The 18,965-nt window shown below is 46.8% G+C and overlaps 1 protein-coding gene across 3 annotated transcripts in view; it reads right to left on the bottom strand.

Moving 5' to 3' along the window:
- Nucleotides 1-1,915: 1,915 nt before the first annotated feature.
- LOC149440455 (semaphorin-3F-like) overlaps nucleotides 1,916-18,965 on the bottom strand; it is a 143,840-nt gene continuing 126,790 nt past the window's right edge. For all 3 annotated transcript variants that reach the window (XM_089658590.1, XM_089658591.1, XM_089658592.1), the window contains 6 exons: nucleotides 18,789-18,877; nucleotides 15,002-15,043; nucleotides 12,805-12,962; nucleotides 8,330-8,397; nucleotides 7,933-8,066; nucleotides 1,916-3,649 (listed from right to left, as the gene is read on the bottom strand). In XM_089658590.1, the coding sequence (XP_089514716.1) occupies nucleotides 3,407-3,649; nucleotides 7,933-8,066; nucleotides 8,330-8,397; nucleotides 12,805-12,962; nucleotides 15,002-15,043; nucleotides 18,789-18,877 (734 nt within the window). In that variant the 3' untranslated portion in view covers nucleotides 1,916-3,406. The remainder of the gene's footprint in view (nucleotides 3,650-7,932; nucleotides 8,067-8,329; nucleotides 8,398-12,804; nucleotides 12,963-15,001; nucleotides 15,044-18,788; nucleotides 18,878-18,965) is intronic.

Below are 18,965 nucleotides of genomic sequence, written 5' to 3' on the forward strand. Positions count from 1 at the left end.
AGATGGTCACCTTGTGAGCACCAACATAGCCGTAGGCCCAAACCAAAGATGGTCGCCATGTAAGCACCTACATAGTAGTAGGCCCAAAGCAAAGATGGTCCCCGTGTGAGCACCAACATAACAGAACACCTGAGGTGGACCCAAACCAAAGATGGCCCCCATGTGCGCTCTATCTACTTCACATGTTCCGCATTACCACATGTATGCTGCCATGAAAACAGAAAATGGTATCAAATACTACCACACAATAATTTTTCATTTCCTGGTGCCAATCCATGGCAGCTTACATGTGATAATGCTGAGCATGTGAGGTGGATAGAGCTCACATGGGGGCCATCTTTGGTTTGGGCCCACCATAGGTTCTCTGCTATGTTGGTGCTCACATGGGGACCATCACTTGGCATGCAGACCTGGAAGGTGGTCCTCCTCTTTTCAACGAACGTTGGGGGATCTATATTTTGGTCTCAGCTGATGTTGACCTTTCTCCCCATCATCATTCTGCCCCAATATGTGTTTGAAGGAGTGAGGATTTTGTCTGCATGCGCAGGGGGGGGGGGGACACAAAAGGGTTCATTTACTAAAGGCAAATATTTTGCGCACTTCCAAGTACAGCTGCTCCAGAGCTTAGTAAACGAGTTAAAGCTTCAATTTGAAAGAATATCCAAAAATAAAGAAAAAAGTTTGCTGACTTCCATCATTCAATCGTGCAAGTAGAGATTTTTTTCCTCATTTACTAAGCTCTGGAGCAACTGCCCTTGCAGAGTGCAAATGAACTTGCAAAGTGCACAGTCTATTTGCCTTTAGCAAGTCAACCCCAAAGTGACCCGGGGGTGGTAGGTTTAGAGGGAGAGATGCTGGAACATGTTCCTGTTGTGAACTTGTCCTTTAAACCAGGCATCACTAAATGGCAGACTGTAGTTTGGATCCAACCCGAGTCATCCAGACCACCGTGGTCCTGCTATTTTGGAGCCGACCCTTCTGCTCAACTACTGTCCCTCCTGATAGAACGGACATTGGAGGCAGGACAGTTTCGGATGGAGGGTGGGAGCTGGCGCATTAACTTTGCAAGTTACCTAGCAGGTGGTGATTAGTTGCCAGGATGGAGAGTGGTTCTAGCAGCCAATCACAAGCTGGTTACCAGAAGCTCCATCAGAAACTGTCCTACCCTGGATTTCAGCTCCTGACCTCCTCCCTCTGTAAGGTGGGACAGGGAAGAGGGCTGTATCACTGCTGTAAAGGACGTAGGGATGTGGGGGTGGTTTGTTGAGGACTATAAGGAGGGGTTATATAAAGGGGGGGGGGGGGGGCTGAGAAATAAAATGAGATTGTGTGAAGGATCTGAGGCTAGGTTTACGTCACTGCGTTCTAGGTGGCCCATTCAATGGGCTGTCTTACATGCAGAAAAAGAAGTCCCTGAACCCCCCCCCCTTTTTTTTATTTATTTATTATTGTATTGCACCGTGCAGCATTTTTCCGATATTCAGAGGTGCCATTAAGAATCAAAGATGCAATTCAGACCTTTTGTTGGAAAAAAATTTTACTGACTCCACGATTAAATACCCCTGCTTTAAACTTTTTTTTTTTTGTCATTACATATTTTATACCCCATTCTGTCAGTACTGGGTCTCTATGAAATGTAGGCAGATTATGGCCGGTAGGGTGCTGTAGAAAACTTCCTGAAACCATCACAGCACCCCACCTTGGGCTTCCTTCTAAGACCCTCCTCAGCCCTGCTGCAACAACAGGCTTTAGTGGAGTTGGGTGGACCTTCCTAGGAAGGCTGCACTTGGTAACCCCCATGTGTTGCTTGACCTTCCATGATTGAAAGAATGGAAATCCCAATGATAGGAAGGGGTGGGTCAGGGAAAGAGCTACATGAAGCCGGACGTCCCAGTCTTTGACGTAACCACATTACTTAGCCTGAATAAAGTACAATTTTAATTTGTTTAACAAAAAACTGTGCAGCATGAAGCAGAACTATACTATATACAATATATACAGAAAATCATAACCTAAAACATAGAACAAATAGGAATTACATCAAGGAACACCAAAAAAAAAAAAAGCAAATTTGACCTGTCTAGGAAAGGTACAAGTGTGCCATCGGTGAGTCCAGTTCGATGTGCTCTGTACTGTGCAGTTCTGTTGGAGAGAAGCTACAATGGGCACAGAATGGAGACACGGAGCACTATAGACTGTACACAAAGGCTTCTGCTCACAGGCTGTAACATAAAACCGGGAATCCAGTGTTTGTGATAAATAGAGAATTCACACAGCATCACTCTCGCTACATACACAGAGTTCTCTATACAATGGATCGTTCTGGAATGTCTTACTAATGCTAATGCCTTTTCACCTGCTACCACTCAACCATTTTTTTTTTGGGTCAAGATGTCTGATAGATGGTTGTGTAGGTTCTTCCTACTCACTGTTGGGTCAGGTTGTCTAGTAGTTTAGTTGTAGGTTCTTGGCACAACCACTTCTGGTTAAGGATGCCTGCTAATTGGTTTGGTAGGTTCTTCCAACAATTACCTTTTGGGTTAGGATATTTGGTGGTGTTGTGAAGACCCCCCAATCCACAATCTCAGCTAGGTCAGGATGTCTGAGGGTCAGTTGTTAAAGCTACTTCCACAAGCATTTGTTGTGTGGTGAGTTGTAAAGGTTCCTCTCATCAATGGCCTCTGGATTAGGATATCTGGTTCTGTTGTGAAGACCCCAATCCACAATCTTGGCTAGGTCAGGAGGGTCAGTTGTTAAAGCCACTTCCACAAGTATTTGTTGGTCAGGATGTTGTGTGTTATCTAGATTAGGATATCTGGTGGTGTTGTAAAGACCCCTTCCACAACCTCAACTGGGTCAGGGTGTCTGCTAGTGAGTTGTTAGGGCCCCTTCCACAAGCATTTGTTGGTCAGGATGTTGTGTGGTGAGTTGTAAAGGCTCCTTCCACAGTGGCCTCTGGATTAGGATAGCTGGTGGTGTTGGTAAGACCCCTTCCACAACCTCAACTGGGTCAGGGTGTCTGCTAGTGAGTTGTTAGGGCTCCTTCCACAAGCATTTGTTGGTCAGGATGTGTGGTGAGTTGTAAAGGCTCCTTCCACAGTGGCCTCTGGATTAGGATATCTGGTGGTGTTGTGAAGACCCCTTCCACAACCGGGTCAGGGTGTCTACTAGTGAGTTGCTACAAGCAGTTGTGGGGTAAGCGTTATGGTTCCTCCCTCCATGGCTTCTGGGTTGGGGTGTGACTTATGCAGGCTCCTCCCAAAAGGGCTTTTGCATCGAGGTCTGGCAGTGAGTTGTGTAGGCTCCTCCCATACAGTCTTCCAGTGAGTGGAGTCTCTTGTGGTGAAGTGGGTCTTGGAACTGCTGTTGGACAGCCCCCTTTGCCACAAGGTCCATGTTATAACCCTCAGTTCCTGTCTGTTTGCGTTCGTGTCTTCTGCCGGCGTGCAGGCGGGCACTGAGCTGGTGGTGGGAGCAAGGTTGGGGAAGATGTCAGTTTTTCCAGCAGTTCTCGGGGTAAAACGGTTAACCTGATTTTCCCACGTGACCTTCGGAAGCCGTTTTCTGTCCCCAAGCAAGTGTACAAACCGGCATCATTGGTCTGGACCGAGCGGAGAATTGCCCCTCCCTCCATGGTCTGAAGTCGCACCTAAATAAAAAAAAAAATAATTAACGAATAGCTGTAATCTGCACTTTTCAGTTCTATCTAATACAGTCCCTGTTGGGAAGCATGATCGGCAAAGTGTAAGTCCCATAGTGTTTTTGCTGGACCCTCTGTCCTTTTTTTAGTGCTTCTTACATCATTGTTCCAGGGGAGGGTTGTCTCACTGGAACACATCAACTAGTATTTGTCACTTACTAGAGAAATTGTCCTTCGAGACCTGGTGGTAGGAGTAGTGGTAGACCAATAGTGGTTGGGTGTTGGAGCCTTGCCCTCCAGCATGGAAATGTATACATTGTGGTGTGTGGGCTGCAAATTCTAGGAGACCTTAACAGGTGATGAGCTTAAAAAAAAAAAAGACCTCAAGGCTTTCTATATACGGAAATGCGAAATATATTTTACAGGTAGCAGGTTGGCTTTCATTTTGGGTGAAAAAGTTCATTCTCAATGGTAGACTACAAAGTTGGCATTGGTTTCAATATATTTTGTTGCTGTGCCATACACTTTTTAGTAGGTTTTGGATAGAGTAGGGAAAGGTTATAGACCCTCTGTCAAGTGTTTACGGTTTGTGCACTCTCCCCGCAGTTGGGGAGATTTGCCCTATTTGTTCTGGTGACCACCGTCTCTGGACAGAAGGTGATGGGAAGTCCAACACAGGTATCACCAGAACAAGAGGTGAGGATAAATCTTCCAATCTGTTCCAGTGAGGACTGGCCGAGTAGAGAAGTCCGATCACATTTGGAATAAATATCCCCCCAACCTGAGGCATGTTTGGGACAGGTAGTGAAGGGAAAGTATACCACAAAAATAACCACAAAAATATCCACAAAATATTGGACTTATTTCAGCCAGCTAGGGTCATGCTATAGTCCTTTATATGTAATAGGTTTTACTTCAGCCATTTCATCCGTTCTTGGATACCCCGCACAGCAGATAATACATGGCCGCCCTAAGTCACAGCACATTCTGCCCTAGCCACCACACCACCCTGCCTACGGCATGTCCTGCCACCACACCACCCTGCCCATGGCACGTCCCATCCCGGCCACCACACCACCCTGCCCATGGCACGTCCCATCCCAGCCACCACACCACCCTGCCCATGGGATGTCCCGCCTCAACCACCACACAACCCTGCCTACGGCATGTTCTGCCCCGGCCACCACACCACCCTGCCCATGGCATGTCTTGCCCTAGCCACCACACCACCCTGCCCACAGCACATCCCGTCCACCACCTGCCCATGGCATGTCCTGCTCCAGCCACCACACCACCCTGCCCATGGCATGTCATGCCTCAATCACCACAGCATGTGCCGCCGCCACCACACCACACTGCCCACGGCATGTCCTGGTCACCACACCATCCTGCCCACGGCATGTCCTACCTTAGCCACCACACCATCCTGTCCATGGTATGTCCCAGCCCACAGCATGTCCCTCCCCGGCCACCACACAGCATACCTCTAGCCCCCTCAACTTCTTGCTCACAATACATCCCTTCCAGGTCCATTCACTTCTTGTAGAGCACATCCCTTACTCAATCACCTCCCCACTGAATACACATCACTCCCTGGTCACCTCAGGCTCAACCTCCGCTTAGAGTATACCTCCCTTCCCAATTTATTCCCTCCCCAGCCATTGTACAATCCCCCCTTCCCCCACCGTTTACAGCACGTTCCCCACACCTGCAGAGCGTAGCCCTCACCTCCCTGGCCATAATGCCTCCCACCTATCTCATTCTATGTTGATACCTCATCCCACTCACACTGCACTGCACTCCCCCCGACCACCTCATCCATCTGCTCAAACCACGTACCTCTTTGGCCACTGTGCATCCCTCCCACCCCCCATCCTGGTTACTCTGCCTAACGCCACCCAATGACGCGATTAGGAAGCCCATGTGACGCCTCTGGAACCACAATGCCTTACAGGCCATATAGGGGTTCAATAAGTTGATATTTCTGACTTTGATGGGTTGTTTTGCCAAAACAGATTCCCATTTGTCCCTATGGCTCTGGAAGTCTGTCCTGTGCTGGCCACTATGGGCTAACTTACTTCTCGTCCTGCGGGTACGAGAATGCTCCCCTCACACACCTAATTCTACTCTGTCATTCTGAAATTGGTTGGTGATGGCAGATGGGCCGGGAACACAATGTACGGGAGGGAAAAACCAAGACGTCAGAGCTCAGCTGGTGGTCTGTGAATTCCTCCATACTGGACGTCCCATAGAACAGCTGCTGGCTCTGGGACAAAAGATAGGAAATGATGTTCAGAAATGGTCCTATTTCCTAAGTGCCATGTCATTTCCTTCCATGGAGAGAAAATTGGTGACATTTCCTCTGACTTATCGCGGGGAGGAGGGTGTGCCGGAATGGTCATTCCCCAGCAAGGCTGTTCTAACATTACAGAGAGCTGAATACTGAGAACGTACAGTTGTGTTGAAAATAATAGCAGTCAGACATCACTAACCGGATCAATCACTGTTTTTGGTGGAAATGATATTTCTACATGGCAAATAATTTCCTAGCAGGTGTAGTAGAGTAATAGAAATCCAACAGACCCAACAGTCATGACATGCATGCTGCTGATTCTGTGTCATTGAATCACTCATTGAGGGGCGTGTTCAAAATAATAGCAGTGTGGAGTTCTATTAGTGAGGTCATTCATTCTTTGAAAAACAGGTGGCAATTATTGCCCTTATTTAAGGAAGGAAGGCAGCAAATGTTGGACATGCTGGTTACAGTGCATTTCTCTCTGAAATTCTGAGGAAAATGGGTCGTTCCAGACATTGTTCAGAAGAACAGCGTACCTTGATTAAAAAGTTGATTGGAGAGGGGAAAACATATAAAGAAGTGCAGAAAATGATCGGCTGCTCAGCTAAAATGATCGCAAATGCTTTAAAATGGCAACCAAAACCTGAAAGACGTGGAAGAAAGCGAAAAACTACCATTGGAATGGATAGCAGAATAGCCAAAATGGTGCGGACTCAGCCAACAATCAGCTCCAGGAAGATGAAAGAAGGTGTGACGTTCCCTGTGAGGACTGTTACAATTAGAAGACGCCTATGTGAAGCCAAGCTATCTGCAAGAAGCCCCCGCAAAGTCCCACTGTTGGGGAAAAAGACGTGTGCTGAAGAGGTTACAATTTGCCAAAGAGCACATTGACTGGCCTAAAGAGAAATGGGGCAACATTTTGTGGACTGATGAAAGTAAGATTGTTCTTTTTGGGTCTAGTGGGCGGAGACAGTTTGTCAGACGACCCCCAAACATTGAATTCAAGCCACAGTACACTGTGAAGACCGTGAAGCATGGTGGTGCAAGCATCATGATATGGGGATGTTTCTCATACTATGGTGTTGGACCTATTTATCGCATACCAGGGATCATGGATCAGTTTGAAGACATCAGAATACTTGAAGAGGTCATGCTGCCTTATGCTGAAGAGGAAATGCCCTTGAAATGGGTGTTCCAACAAGACAACGACCCCAAACACACCAGTAAAGGTGCAACATCTTGGTTCCAGACCAACAAGATGGACGTTATGGAGTGGCCAGCCCAATCCCCGGATCTTAATCCAATAGAAAACTTGTGGGGTGACATCAAAAATGCCGTTTCTGAGGCAAAACCAAGAAATGGAGAAGAACTGTGGAATGTGGTCCAATCATCCTGGGCTGGAATACCTGATCACAGGGGCCAGAAGTTGGGTGACTCCATGCAACACAGATGTACAGCAGTTCTCAGAAACAGTGCGACTACAACCAAATATTCATGAAGTCATTCAAAGGAAAGCAAAATCTTCAAACATTTCTCAGTTTATATAGTGAATATTTGAGTTTGTAAAGAAGAATACAAACACTGCGATTTTTTTGAACCGTCTAATATTCACTTTTCTTCCATTTTTTTTTAGAGGAACAACACAAATTTGATGTATTTTTCTTCATGTTGAATGTGTCGTGTTCCCAATGCATTTGTGTGGATGGAAATAAAAGCTATTAGAAGGATTTTCAGCTTTATTCACTTTTTTCAACACACTGCTACTATTTTGAACACAACGGTACCTAGATCTGAGATTGCTCTGATGAGCACTGCAGGTTGTCTCTGCATTTTCTCTCCATAGGTTCAGTTTGAAATGTTTTGTGGTAGGTTTCCTCCCAGTTTAGGAGAGGGAAGGATTACAACCTCTGCCGGATTTCTATTGCTCAGTAACCCCCTCTTCGGAGGAGATTCCTCCTCCCTTCCCACCTCTGAGTTCCTATATTACCAGTCTAACCTCCTTCCGATGCTGGGAGCCCTCTCGCTGCAGTAACCAAGTGACGCTCTCGAGCGGAGAATGGGTATCGCACTGAAGAAAGACGCTTCCACCTTCCACTCCGATCTGTAGTCGCTCAGAGACTCCTCTGTCCACTGCAAACAAAGAAGAGTCTGAAATTTAGCTGATTGGGGGGGGGTTTATATACTAAAACTGGAGTCCTCAGAACCTGGTGCAGCTGTGCATGGGAACCAATCAACTTCTAACTTTGTCTTGTTCCATTAAACTTTGCAAATAAAACCTGGAAGCTCATTGGATCTATGTAGAACTGCAGCAGATTTTGCCCTCTCCAGTTTTAGTAAATAACCCCCCCCCCGATGGTGATAATTCTGAGATGCACATGCAGCACTGCCCTCACCTTGCATGTTGTACCCTCGGCACTGCCTCATTGGGTCCCCATGTCTCACATCTTGACGCCGACTCCTCCTAATAAACAAGAGTCATTGTGGGTGGAGTTAATAAGATGGAATATGAAGGGGGGGGGGGGGAGAAGTATATTGTTCATATCACTTTAGAGAACTGTCAACAATTATCATTTAATTTATTACATTTCTATAGTGCTGAACATTTACACAGTGCTTTCACGTCAGTCCCCGCCCTCGAGGAGCTTACAGTCTATAGGCCCTATCATGCATGTGTACATACTAGAAGCCATTTAGACCAATTAACTAGCGAGCATGGCTTTGGAGTGTTGGAAGAAACCACTTGAGAACACAGGGAGAGCATGCAAACTCCATGCAGGTAGTGTCCTACATTCTAAAGACCCTATCATGCATGTGTACATACTAAGGGCCATTTAGACCAATTAACCAGCCAGCATGGCTTTAGCGTGTGGGAAGAAACCCCTTGAGAACACGGAGAGCATGAAAACTCCATGCAGGTTGTGTCCTACATTCTAAAGGCCCTATCTTGTATCATACTGGAGGTTATTTAGACCAATTAACCAGCTAGCATGGCTTTGGCACGTGGGAAGAAACCTCTTGAACACAGGGAGAGCGTACAAACTCCATGCAGGTAGTGTCCTGGATAGGATTCGAACTGAGGACCCCGTTGGTGCAAACCAAAAGTGCTAACCACTGCTGTCCTGGAAAATACCATCTACTTCATGTAGCATGAAAGTATCACCTAATCACACTATGTGGTACGAGAACCCACATGGTACTGTTTCGATATGAGATGCACACAAAAAGTGGACCTTGGTGGTTCGCTTAAAAGGCCCCGTCCCTCTATAGATATCACTGCATGTAGTATGTCCAAAAAGGCACCTGTAGAAGGTTAAGATTTTGCCTTACCCTGGTCTTCCCCTAGACAAGAGCATGGCGACAATCCTTCCAATGAGGTCCTGGAAAATACAGAGCAACCCCGATCTGACCAGGCACTTGCAATGGATTTGAGTGTCTTCTAGTGATGCTCTGCATTCACCCAGGAGTCTTCCCAAAAGGATGGTGACCCCCCCCAAAATTCAATGCCTAGAATTTTGGACATTCTAGGCATTGATTTTTAATGAGTAAGGGGGCCTGGACATTATAGGTAGACCTTGGACTGCATACTCTGGTTTGTTCCTCCAACCCCTTCATCATTACAGGACTTCCCGTGACATACTGGTTGAGGGATGGAACAAGGTGGGGAACGTGGCATCCAGAACTGTCAGATGCTGAATTGTCTGATGGACTACAAACTGTGACTGGAGGGGAGGTAAGGGACATAGGCACCAGAGAGGGGGAGTAAAATACTACTTCTAATACAGGGAACAGAGGGGTGGGTAGGAGACCTGGATACCAGAGAGTGGAGCACAATACCTCTTCTAATACAGGGAATGGAGGGGAGGTAGGTGATATGGGACACTGGAGTATGATACCTCTTCTATTACAGAGGGGAGTATTATACCTCTAATTATAGGGAGGGGAGGTAGGAGACACGGGACACCGGAGTATGATACCTCTTCTATTACAGACGGGAGTATAATATCTCTAATTATAGGGAGCGGAGGGGAGGTAGGAGACACGGGACACTGGAGTATGATACCTCTTCTATTACAGAGGGGAGTATTATACCTCTAATTATAGGGAGGGGAGGTAGGAGACACGGGACACTGGAGAGGGGAGTATAATGCCTCTTCTATTACAGGGAATGAAGGGGAGTATAATACTTCTATTACAGAGAATGGAGGGGAGGTAGGAGACACGGGACACCGGAGTATGATACCTCTTCTATTACAGAGTGGAGTATAGTACCTCTAATTATAGGGAGGGGAGGTAGGAGACAGGGGACTCTGTACGAGAAGAGGCATTATACGCCTCTCTCCAGAGTCCCCTGTCTCCTACCTCCTCTCCCTATAATTAGAGGTACTATACTCCCCTCTGTAATAGAAGAGGTATCATACTCCAGTGTCCCGTGTCTCCTACCTCCCCTCCATTCTCTGTACGAATAGAGGCATTATACTCCCCTCTCCAGAGAATGGAGGGGAGGTAGGAGACACGGGACACTGGAGCATGATACCTCTTCTATTACAGAGAATGGAGGGGAGGTAGGAGACACGGGACACTGAAGTATGATACCTCTTCTCTTACAGAGAATGGAGGGGAGGTAGGAGACACGGGACACTGGAGTATGATACCTCTTCTATTACAGAGAATGGAGGGGAGGTAGGAGACACGGGACACTGAAGTATGATACCTCTTCTATTACAGAGAATGGAGGGGACTATAATACCTCTTCTATTACAGAGAATGGAGGGGAGGTAGGAGACACGGGACACTGGAGTATGATACTTCTTCTATTACAGTTAATGGAGGGGAGGTAGGAGACATGGGACACTGGAGTATGATACTTCTTCTATTACAGAGAATGGAGGGGAGTATAATACCTCTTCTATTACAGAGAATGGAGGGGAGGTAGGAGACACGGGACACTGAAGTATGATACCTCTTCTATTCCAGATAATGGAGGGGAGGTAGGAGACACGGGACACTGAAGTATGATACCTCTTCTCTTACAGAGAATGGAGGGGAGGTAGGAGACACGGGACACTGGAGTATGATACCTCTTCTATTACAGAGAATGGAGGGGAGGTAGGAGACACGGGACACTGAAGTATGATACCCCTTCTATTCCAGATAATGGAGGGGAGGTAGGAGACACGGGACCCTGGAGTATGATACCTCTTCTATTACAGAGAATGGAGGGGACTATAATACCTCTTCTATTACAGAGAATGGAGGGGAGGTAGGAGACACGGGACCCTGGAGTATGATACCTCTTCTATTACAGAGAATGGAGGGGAGGTAGGAGACAGGGGACCCTGCAGTGTGATACCTCTTCTATTACAGTTAATGGAGGGGAGGTAGGAGACACGGGACACTGAAGTATGATACCTCTTCTATTCCAGATAATGGAGGGGAGGTAGGAGACACGGTACACTGAAGTATGATACCTCTTCTCTTACAGAGAATGGAGGGGAGGTAGGAGACACGGGACACTGGAGTATGATACCTCTTCTATTACAGAGAATGGAGGGGAGGTAGGAGACACGGGACACTGAAGTATGATACCTCTTCTATTCCAGATAATGGAGGGGAGGTAGGAGACACGGGACACTGAAGTATGATACCTATTCTCTTACAGAGAATGGAGGGGAGGTAGGAGACATGGGACACTGGAGTATGATACCTCTTCTATTACAGAGAATGGAGGGGAGGTAGGAGACACAGGACACTGAAGTATGATACCTCTTCTATTCCAGATAATGGAGGGGAGGTAGGAGACACGGGACCCTGGAGTATGATACCTCTTCTATTACAGAGAATGGAGGGGACTATAATACCTCTTCTATTACAGAGAATGGAGGGGAGGTAGGAGACACGGGACACTGGAGTATGATACCTCTTCTATTCCAGATAATGGAGGGGAGGTAGGAGACACGGTACACTGAAGTATGATACCTCTTCTCTTACAGAGAATGGAGGGGAGGTAGGAGACACGGGACACTGGAGTATGATACCTCTTCTATTACAGAGAATGGAGGGGAGGTAGGAGACACGGGACACTGAAGTATGATACCTCTTCTATTCCAGATAATGGAGGGGAGGTAGGAGACACGGGACACTGAAGTATGATACCTATTCTCTTACAGAGAATGGAGGGGAGGTAGGAGACATGGGACACTGGAGTATGATACCTCTTCTATTACAGAGAATGGAGGGGAGGTAGGAGACACAGGACACTGAAGTATGATACCTCTTCTATTCCAGATAATGGAGGGGAGGTAGGAGACACGGGACCCTGGAGTATGATACCTCTTCTATTACAGAGAATGGAGGGGACTATAATACCTCTTCTATTACAGAGAATGGAGGGGAGGTAGGAGACACGGGACCCTGGAGTATGATACCTCTTCTATTACAGAGAATGGAGGGGACTATAATACCTCTTCTATTACAGAGAATGGAGGGGAGGTAGGAGACACGGGACACTGGAGTATGATACCTCTTCTATTACAGAGAATGGAGGGGACTATAATACCTCTTCTATTACAGAGAATGGAGGGGGGGTAGGAGACACGGTACCCTGGAGTATGATACCTCTTCTATTACAGAGAATGGAGGGGACTATAATACCTCTTCTATTACAGAGAATGGAGGGGAGGTAGGAGACACGGGACATGAGTATGATACCTCTTCTATTACAAGGAATGGAGGGGAAGTAGGTGACATGGGCAAACTAAGGGAACTGGCAGATTGTTCTTTGATAATTTGGACTTCCTGATCAGTCAATTCTGTAAGCCAAGGTGTCCCCTTAGATTATTTTGTGTCCCCACTTCCATCTCACACCTACCTCATGGGTGATGGAGTGTAGCGGGCACAGGCCTTTCCATCCCAGGCACAATATGGATCTCTGGAGAGACAGCAGTCCGCACAGGAGTCTCCATAGACTGAGCAGCGATGGAGGGAAAGCTGGGTCACTCCGGCATCTGAAGACACGTATAGCTGGTGCTGCAATTCATACGTATTACAGGTGAGGGAACCTCTGCAATCAGGGCTTAGGGTCATTTGATCATGATTTCATCAGGTCCTGTACCTTCATCTACACACTCTACCCACTGACAATGGGTTTATATTGTTTAACTTTCATTCTTGCGTCAGAATATTTAAGATGACACCAGATGGTGCTTTGAAGGGCCATTTGTCTCAACAACAATCTTCCTATAAGAGTATATGTGCATTTAACATCCAAAATTCCTGAGACTGCTGCTGGGTGCCACCATCTTGGATTTGATGTCAGCAGACTCAACCGTCACTCCAGTGACACTCTACAGCATACATTCTCAAACAGGGATCTGTGGCACCCTAGGGTTCCTCCAAGAGTTGCTAGAGGTTCCTTGAGCAGTGGGTAGATTGATCTCCTGTCTGATCATCAATGTAAGTGGGCAGTACACTGATCAAGTGTAAGGGGGACTACCAACAAAGGAAATTTCTCCCTCTGGTAGGGAAACACAGTGACCTAATATGGGCATGTGCTTCACTGAACACCAATGTAGTGGGTCACTTCTTCAATGGCCACCAATGTACGGGGCACCTCTCCATTGGCCACCAATAAAAGATCACTTCTCCAAAGGACACCAATGTAGTGGGTCACTGTAGGGGGCACCTCACCATTGGCCACCAATAAAAGATCATATCTCCAAAGGACACCAATGTAAGGGGTCACTTCTTCAATGGCCACCAATGTAGGGGGGTTAGTTCTCTACTGGCCACCAATATAAGGGCTCACCTCCAATGAACACCAGTGTAGGGGTCCCTTCTTTAATGGCCACCAATGTAGAGGGTCACTTCTCTATTGCCCACCAACAAAAGGGATAACTTCTCCAACGTAGGGGGTCAATTCTCCACTGGCCAACAATATAAAGGATCCGTTCTCCACTGACCTCCAATGTAAGGGGTCACTTCTACAATGGCCATCAGTGTGGGGGGGGTCACATCTCCACTGGCCACCAACGTAAGGGGTCACGTTTCCGCTGACCACCAACGTAAGGAGTCACTTCTCCACTGACACCAATGTAAAAGGCCTCTACAATTTTAATTGTCTACATTTCTTTCCTGGGAAATATTCTTGTTAATTTCTCTTGTTGAGTAATACTGAAAATAATTTTATAATAAAATATTTATAATAATATTTTATAATATAATAATAATTTGAGGGCTGCTAGAAAAAAAAAAAACTACCATGAGCTGTAGATTTAACCATTAATAGCAGGGGCCCCCTGAGACCTGAAAATTACCTCCAATCTAAAATGGTTTGGTAAGGCTGCTCTATAGTATTACTGTTTACTCCTCCCCTGGCAGCTACATAAAAAGGGAGGGCAGGAGGAGCTGGGCCAACTCAGACAGCAATTAGACACTCCCAGATGAAAACTGGGCAAAGAAGAAGCTCATTGCCAATGTAAGGGGTCACCTCCACTGAATGGCAATGTAAGGGGTCATTTCTCCAATGACCACTAATGTGAGGGATCACTTCACTGACCATCAACATAGGGGGTCATTTTCTCCTCTGGCCACCAATATAAGGGGTCACTTCTCCACTGATCACCAACTTAAGGGGTTACCTCCCCAATGGCCACCAATGTAGGGGTCACTTCTCCATTGGCCAACCACTAACCATAAGGGCACTTCTCTCACTGGTGACCAATGTAAGGAAAGGCTACACTGACCACCAATGGAAGGGGTCACCTCCACTGAACACCAATGTAGAGGGTCATTTCTCCAATGGCCACAAATGTGGGGGATCACTTCTCTACTGACCAGCTTTGTAGTGCTACACAAAGGTTGTGCTTTACGGCTCCCTCTCACAATGTAAGTTTATGAGTCGCCTGAATAACTGAAAACAATGCACTCCCTGTGTGGCTGATATCTTTCTGTGTTACCTGCAAATTTAAGACCTCCGAAATTAATTCATAGGCACCGTGCCATTGACACACCCAACCCCCCCAGTCCCAGTCAATGCATCAGTCGCCACGTAACAGTGCAGTACTTACCCTCTTAGAAGATATCCTGATATTTTTAACAGGAGACGGAACCTGTGTGAGACACAACGAGATACGATACGGTAATCAGAAGACGTCTACAGCTGAGGTCTAAACCTAAGTGGAAGGGCCTCAGGAAATGTCCACCAAGGTCCTCAGCCATTCTACAATCATGAACCTGGATGGAGTAAGCATACCTCTCGCTTCCAGCCAACAAGCATGTTGTCTGGGATGAACAGTCATAGGACCTCCCAGGGTTCACCTCTAGACACTGGGGCTGCCATTACGGCAATACAGTCTAAATTCCTGTAGGGGTCATGGTCATAAATCTGTCATGAGGGCGCCCACACATCCAGAGTTTGCATTGCCCACACACACAAAATTAATGGCAGGTCCCAAGGTTGCCAGTTAATTAAATAATCTGACCTTCGGGTCAACAGAAAAACCTTTTGTTGGGTTATTGTGTTACTTAAGTCTTCAACACTTTGTTGTTGGGGAAACCAGTATCTACAGTAGAGTTGGAATCTTCAAGCTGAATTCCAGCCTTATGTTGTAAAGGCTCCTCCAAGGCCAAAGTGCACTAACTCCGCCCCATTAGCTGCTTTTTCAGCAGCATATGTTGCAGGTCCTGGCCTTTTTGCAACCCCATGCCCAAGGCGGCCATCTCTTTTGCCAACCTCTGGGCCGCAGCCCTGGCTAACGTGAAGTAGAAGGTCCTGTGTTGTATGAAATTGGGCCTACTTATCGTAGACTTCTTCCATCAGACCTGCCTTTCTCAACCAGAGTTCCATGGAAGCCTAGGGTTCCTCCAGAGGTTGCTAGGGTTTCCTTGAGCAATATCTGCCTCTCAGATAAGTAATCACGGACAACAATGTCTATCTGTAAGGGGGGGATTTTCTAATGACCACCAATATAAGGAGCAGACTTCCCAGCAAGAGCTGTAGAAATAATAATCATCGGCCAAAAAGGTTTTTCAAGGATTCCTCCATGTAAAAAGGTCGAGAGAGGCTGCTCTAAACTTGTTTTATTACAAATAGTATGGACTCTCGTTCCTCCCTCCTGGTGGCAGAAGCAGCATCTCATACCAACATTCTCCTAATGCTTGATGTGGCACAGGATCTCTATACCGTACTCGCCACATTTGCATCTCAGACTCCTGCTGAATGACAGTATCCTGGAGCTGCCACAGAGGAGCCGGTGGGCATGACATCCCATGGGGCACTGTGTTCAAGAATCTGGGTACATTATGTATACTTCATCCCTGGAGAGGAGATTGGTCCAAGGTCCTCTACACTACGTGTTTTGCAGATTCACTTTGCTTCTTCAGATGTGTCAATGAATGAGATGATACCTTCAGCCCATATATTCTCCATCCATGTTCCACAGCAATAGACAACATCTAACAAACTGGGCTCTTGCCCAAGACCCTTGGGGTATATAGTATGTTCCTGGGGAGCACAAGGTACCAGATCAATGCTAAGGGTTCATCCATCCTCTACTTGGGCTTACTAGGCTTCAACCTGCAGGCCCTAATGTAATATGTACTGTAAAATGGCATCAATTGAGTAAATATATCAACCATTTCCAACAAGAGTTCCTCCAGAGGTTACTAGAAGTTCCTTGAGCAGTGGGCAGGTTAATGTCCTTACTAACAATTAATGTAAGAGGGCACTACACTGACCAAGTACAAAGTGGTCCTTCTCCCACAGACTACCAACCTAAAGGGCAAATCTCCCACTGGTGACCGATTTAAGGAAACACTATGACATTGATCTAATATGGTCATGTCAGCCGCTGACCACTCATGTAAGGGGTCACCTCCACTGAACACCGATGTAGAGGGTCACTTCTCCATTAGCTACCAATACAAGGGGTAACTTCTGCACTGACCTCCAACGTAAGGGGTTACCTCCCCAATGGCCACCAATGTAGGGGGTCACTTCTCCATTGGTCACCAATGTAGGGGGTCACTTCTTCATTGGCCACCAACATCACTTCACTGGCCAACCACTAACCGTAAGGGCACTTCTCTCACTGGTGACCAACGTAAGGAAATGCTACATTGACCACTAATGGAAGGGGTCACCTCCACTGAACACCGATGTAGAGGGTCATTTCTCCAATGGCCACTAATGTGGGGAATCACTTCTCTACTGAACACCAATGTAGAGGGTCATTTCTCCTCTGGCAACCAATATAAGGGGTAACTTCTCCACTGACCACCAACGTAAGGAGTTACCTCACCAATGTAGGGGGTTACTTCACCATTGGCCACACACGTCACTTCACTGTCCAACCACTAACCATAACGGCACTTCTCTCACTGGTGACCAACGCAAGGAAACGCTACACTGACCATCAATGTAAGGGGTCACCTCCACGGAACACCAATGTAGAGTGTCATTTCTCCAATGACCACTAATGTGGGGGATCACTTCACTGACCATCAACATAGGGGTTCATTTCTCCTCTGGCCACCAATATAAGGGGTAACTTCTCCACTGACCACCAACGTAGGGGGTCACTTCTCCATTGGCCACCAACATCACTTCACTGACCAACCAGTAACCGTAAGGGCACTTCTCTCACTGGTGACCAATGTAAGGAACCACTACACTGACCACCAACGTAAGGTGTTACCTAATCAATGTAGGGGGTCACTTCTCCATTGGCCGCACACTTCACTGACCAACAACTAACCATAACGGCACTTCTCTCACTGGTGACCAATGTAAGGAAACGCTACACTGAACACCAATGTAGAGGGTCACTTCTCCAATGACCACTAATGTGGGGGATCACTTCACTGACCATCAACATAGGGGGTCATTTCTCCTCTGGCCACCAATATAAGGGGTCACTTCTCCACTGATCACCAACTTAACAGATTACCTTCCCAATGGCCACCAATGTAGAGGGTCACTTCTCCACTGGCCACCAACATCACTTCACTGACCAACGTAAGGAAATGCTACACTGACCACCAATGTAAGGAGTCACCTCCACTGAACACCAATATAGAGGGTCATTTCTTCAATGGCAACTAATGTGGGGGATCACTTCTCCACTGACCGTCAACATAGGGGGTCATTTCTCCTCTGGCCACCAATATAAGGGGTCACTTCTCCACTGACCACCAACATAAGGAGTTACCTCCCCAACGGCCACCAATGTAGGGGATCACTTCTTTATTGACCACCAATATAAGGGGTCACTCCTCCACTGGCCACCAACGCAAAGGGTTACCTCCCCATTGGCCACTAATGTAGGGGGTCACATCTCCATTAGCCATCAATGTCACATCACAGACCAACCACTAACCATAAGGGCACTCTTCTCACTGGTGACCATTGTAAGGAAATGCTACAACTGACCACCAATGTAAGGGGTATCTTCTCCACTTGACCCAAAGTGATGGTTCCTGCAGAGCTCCAGGGCCAGCACAGCTTGGCAAAACCAGAAGCATGACACCAATGATCTCTATAGCTGTCTGTAAGGCATTGACCCCCACGAACTGATTTTAGTAAGGGGTCCCTAAGATCTGAAAATTATTTTAGGGCTTCTTTCTGGGGTACAAAGGTTGACTGGCTGGTGTAGATGAATCCATATCAGACTAGGTGAGTGAAGTGCAATAAGTTCTAGTTTTTCAAGTCAGTAGCAGGAGGATTAGGCCTCTCCAAAATTCACAATGGAAGAAAAAAAAAAAAGTTGAACCACGATACCAATAGCTGGCCAGTCTATGGCTACCTATTTTAATATCAGATGTTAGATGAGGATGGTGGACCAAAAAATATCTTACCCGGAACACTTCCACCTCCTCCAGAGTGACGCCTTCCGTCTCCTCGGGACCCTTGGGCAGGATCATCACCTTCTGGACCGTACCACGATCTGAAAACAAGAGGAGATGGGGACAAGGTGTCAGGCCACACACCGGTGACACCACTTGTAAAGCTGTAAGCCCTAACGACATGAACTG

The sequence above is a fragment of the Staurois parvus genome, unplaced genomic scaffold (assembly GCF_062004578.1).
Source record: "Staurois parvus isolate SC_StPar_1 unplaced genomic scaffold, SC_StPar_1.0 ptg001081l, whole genome shotgun sequence".
NCBI classification, from domain to species: Eukaryota; Metazoa; Chordata; class Amphibia; order Anura; family Ranidae; genus Staurois; species Staurois parvus.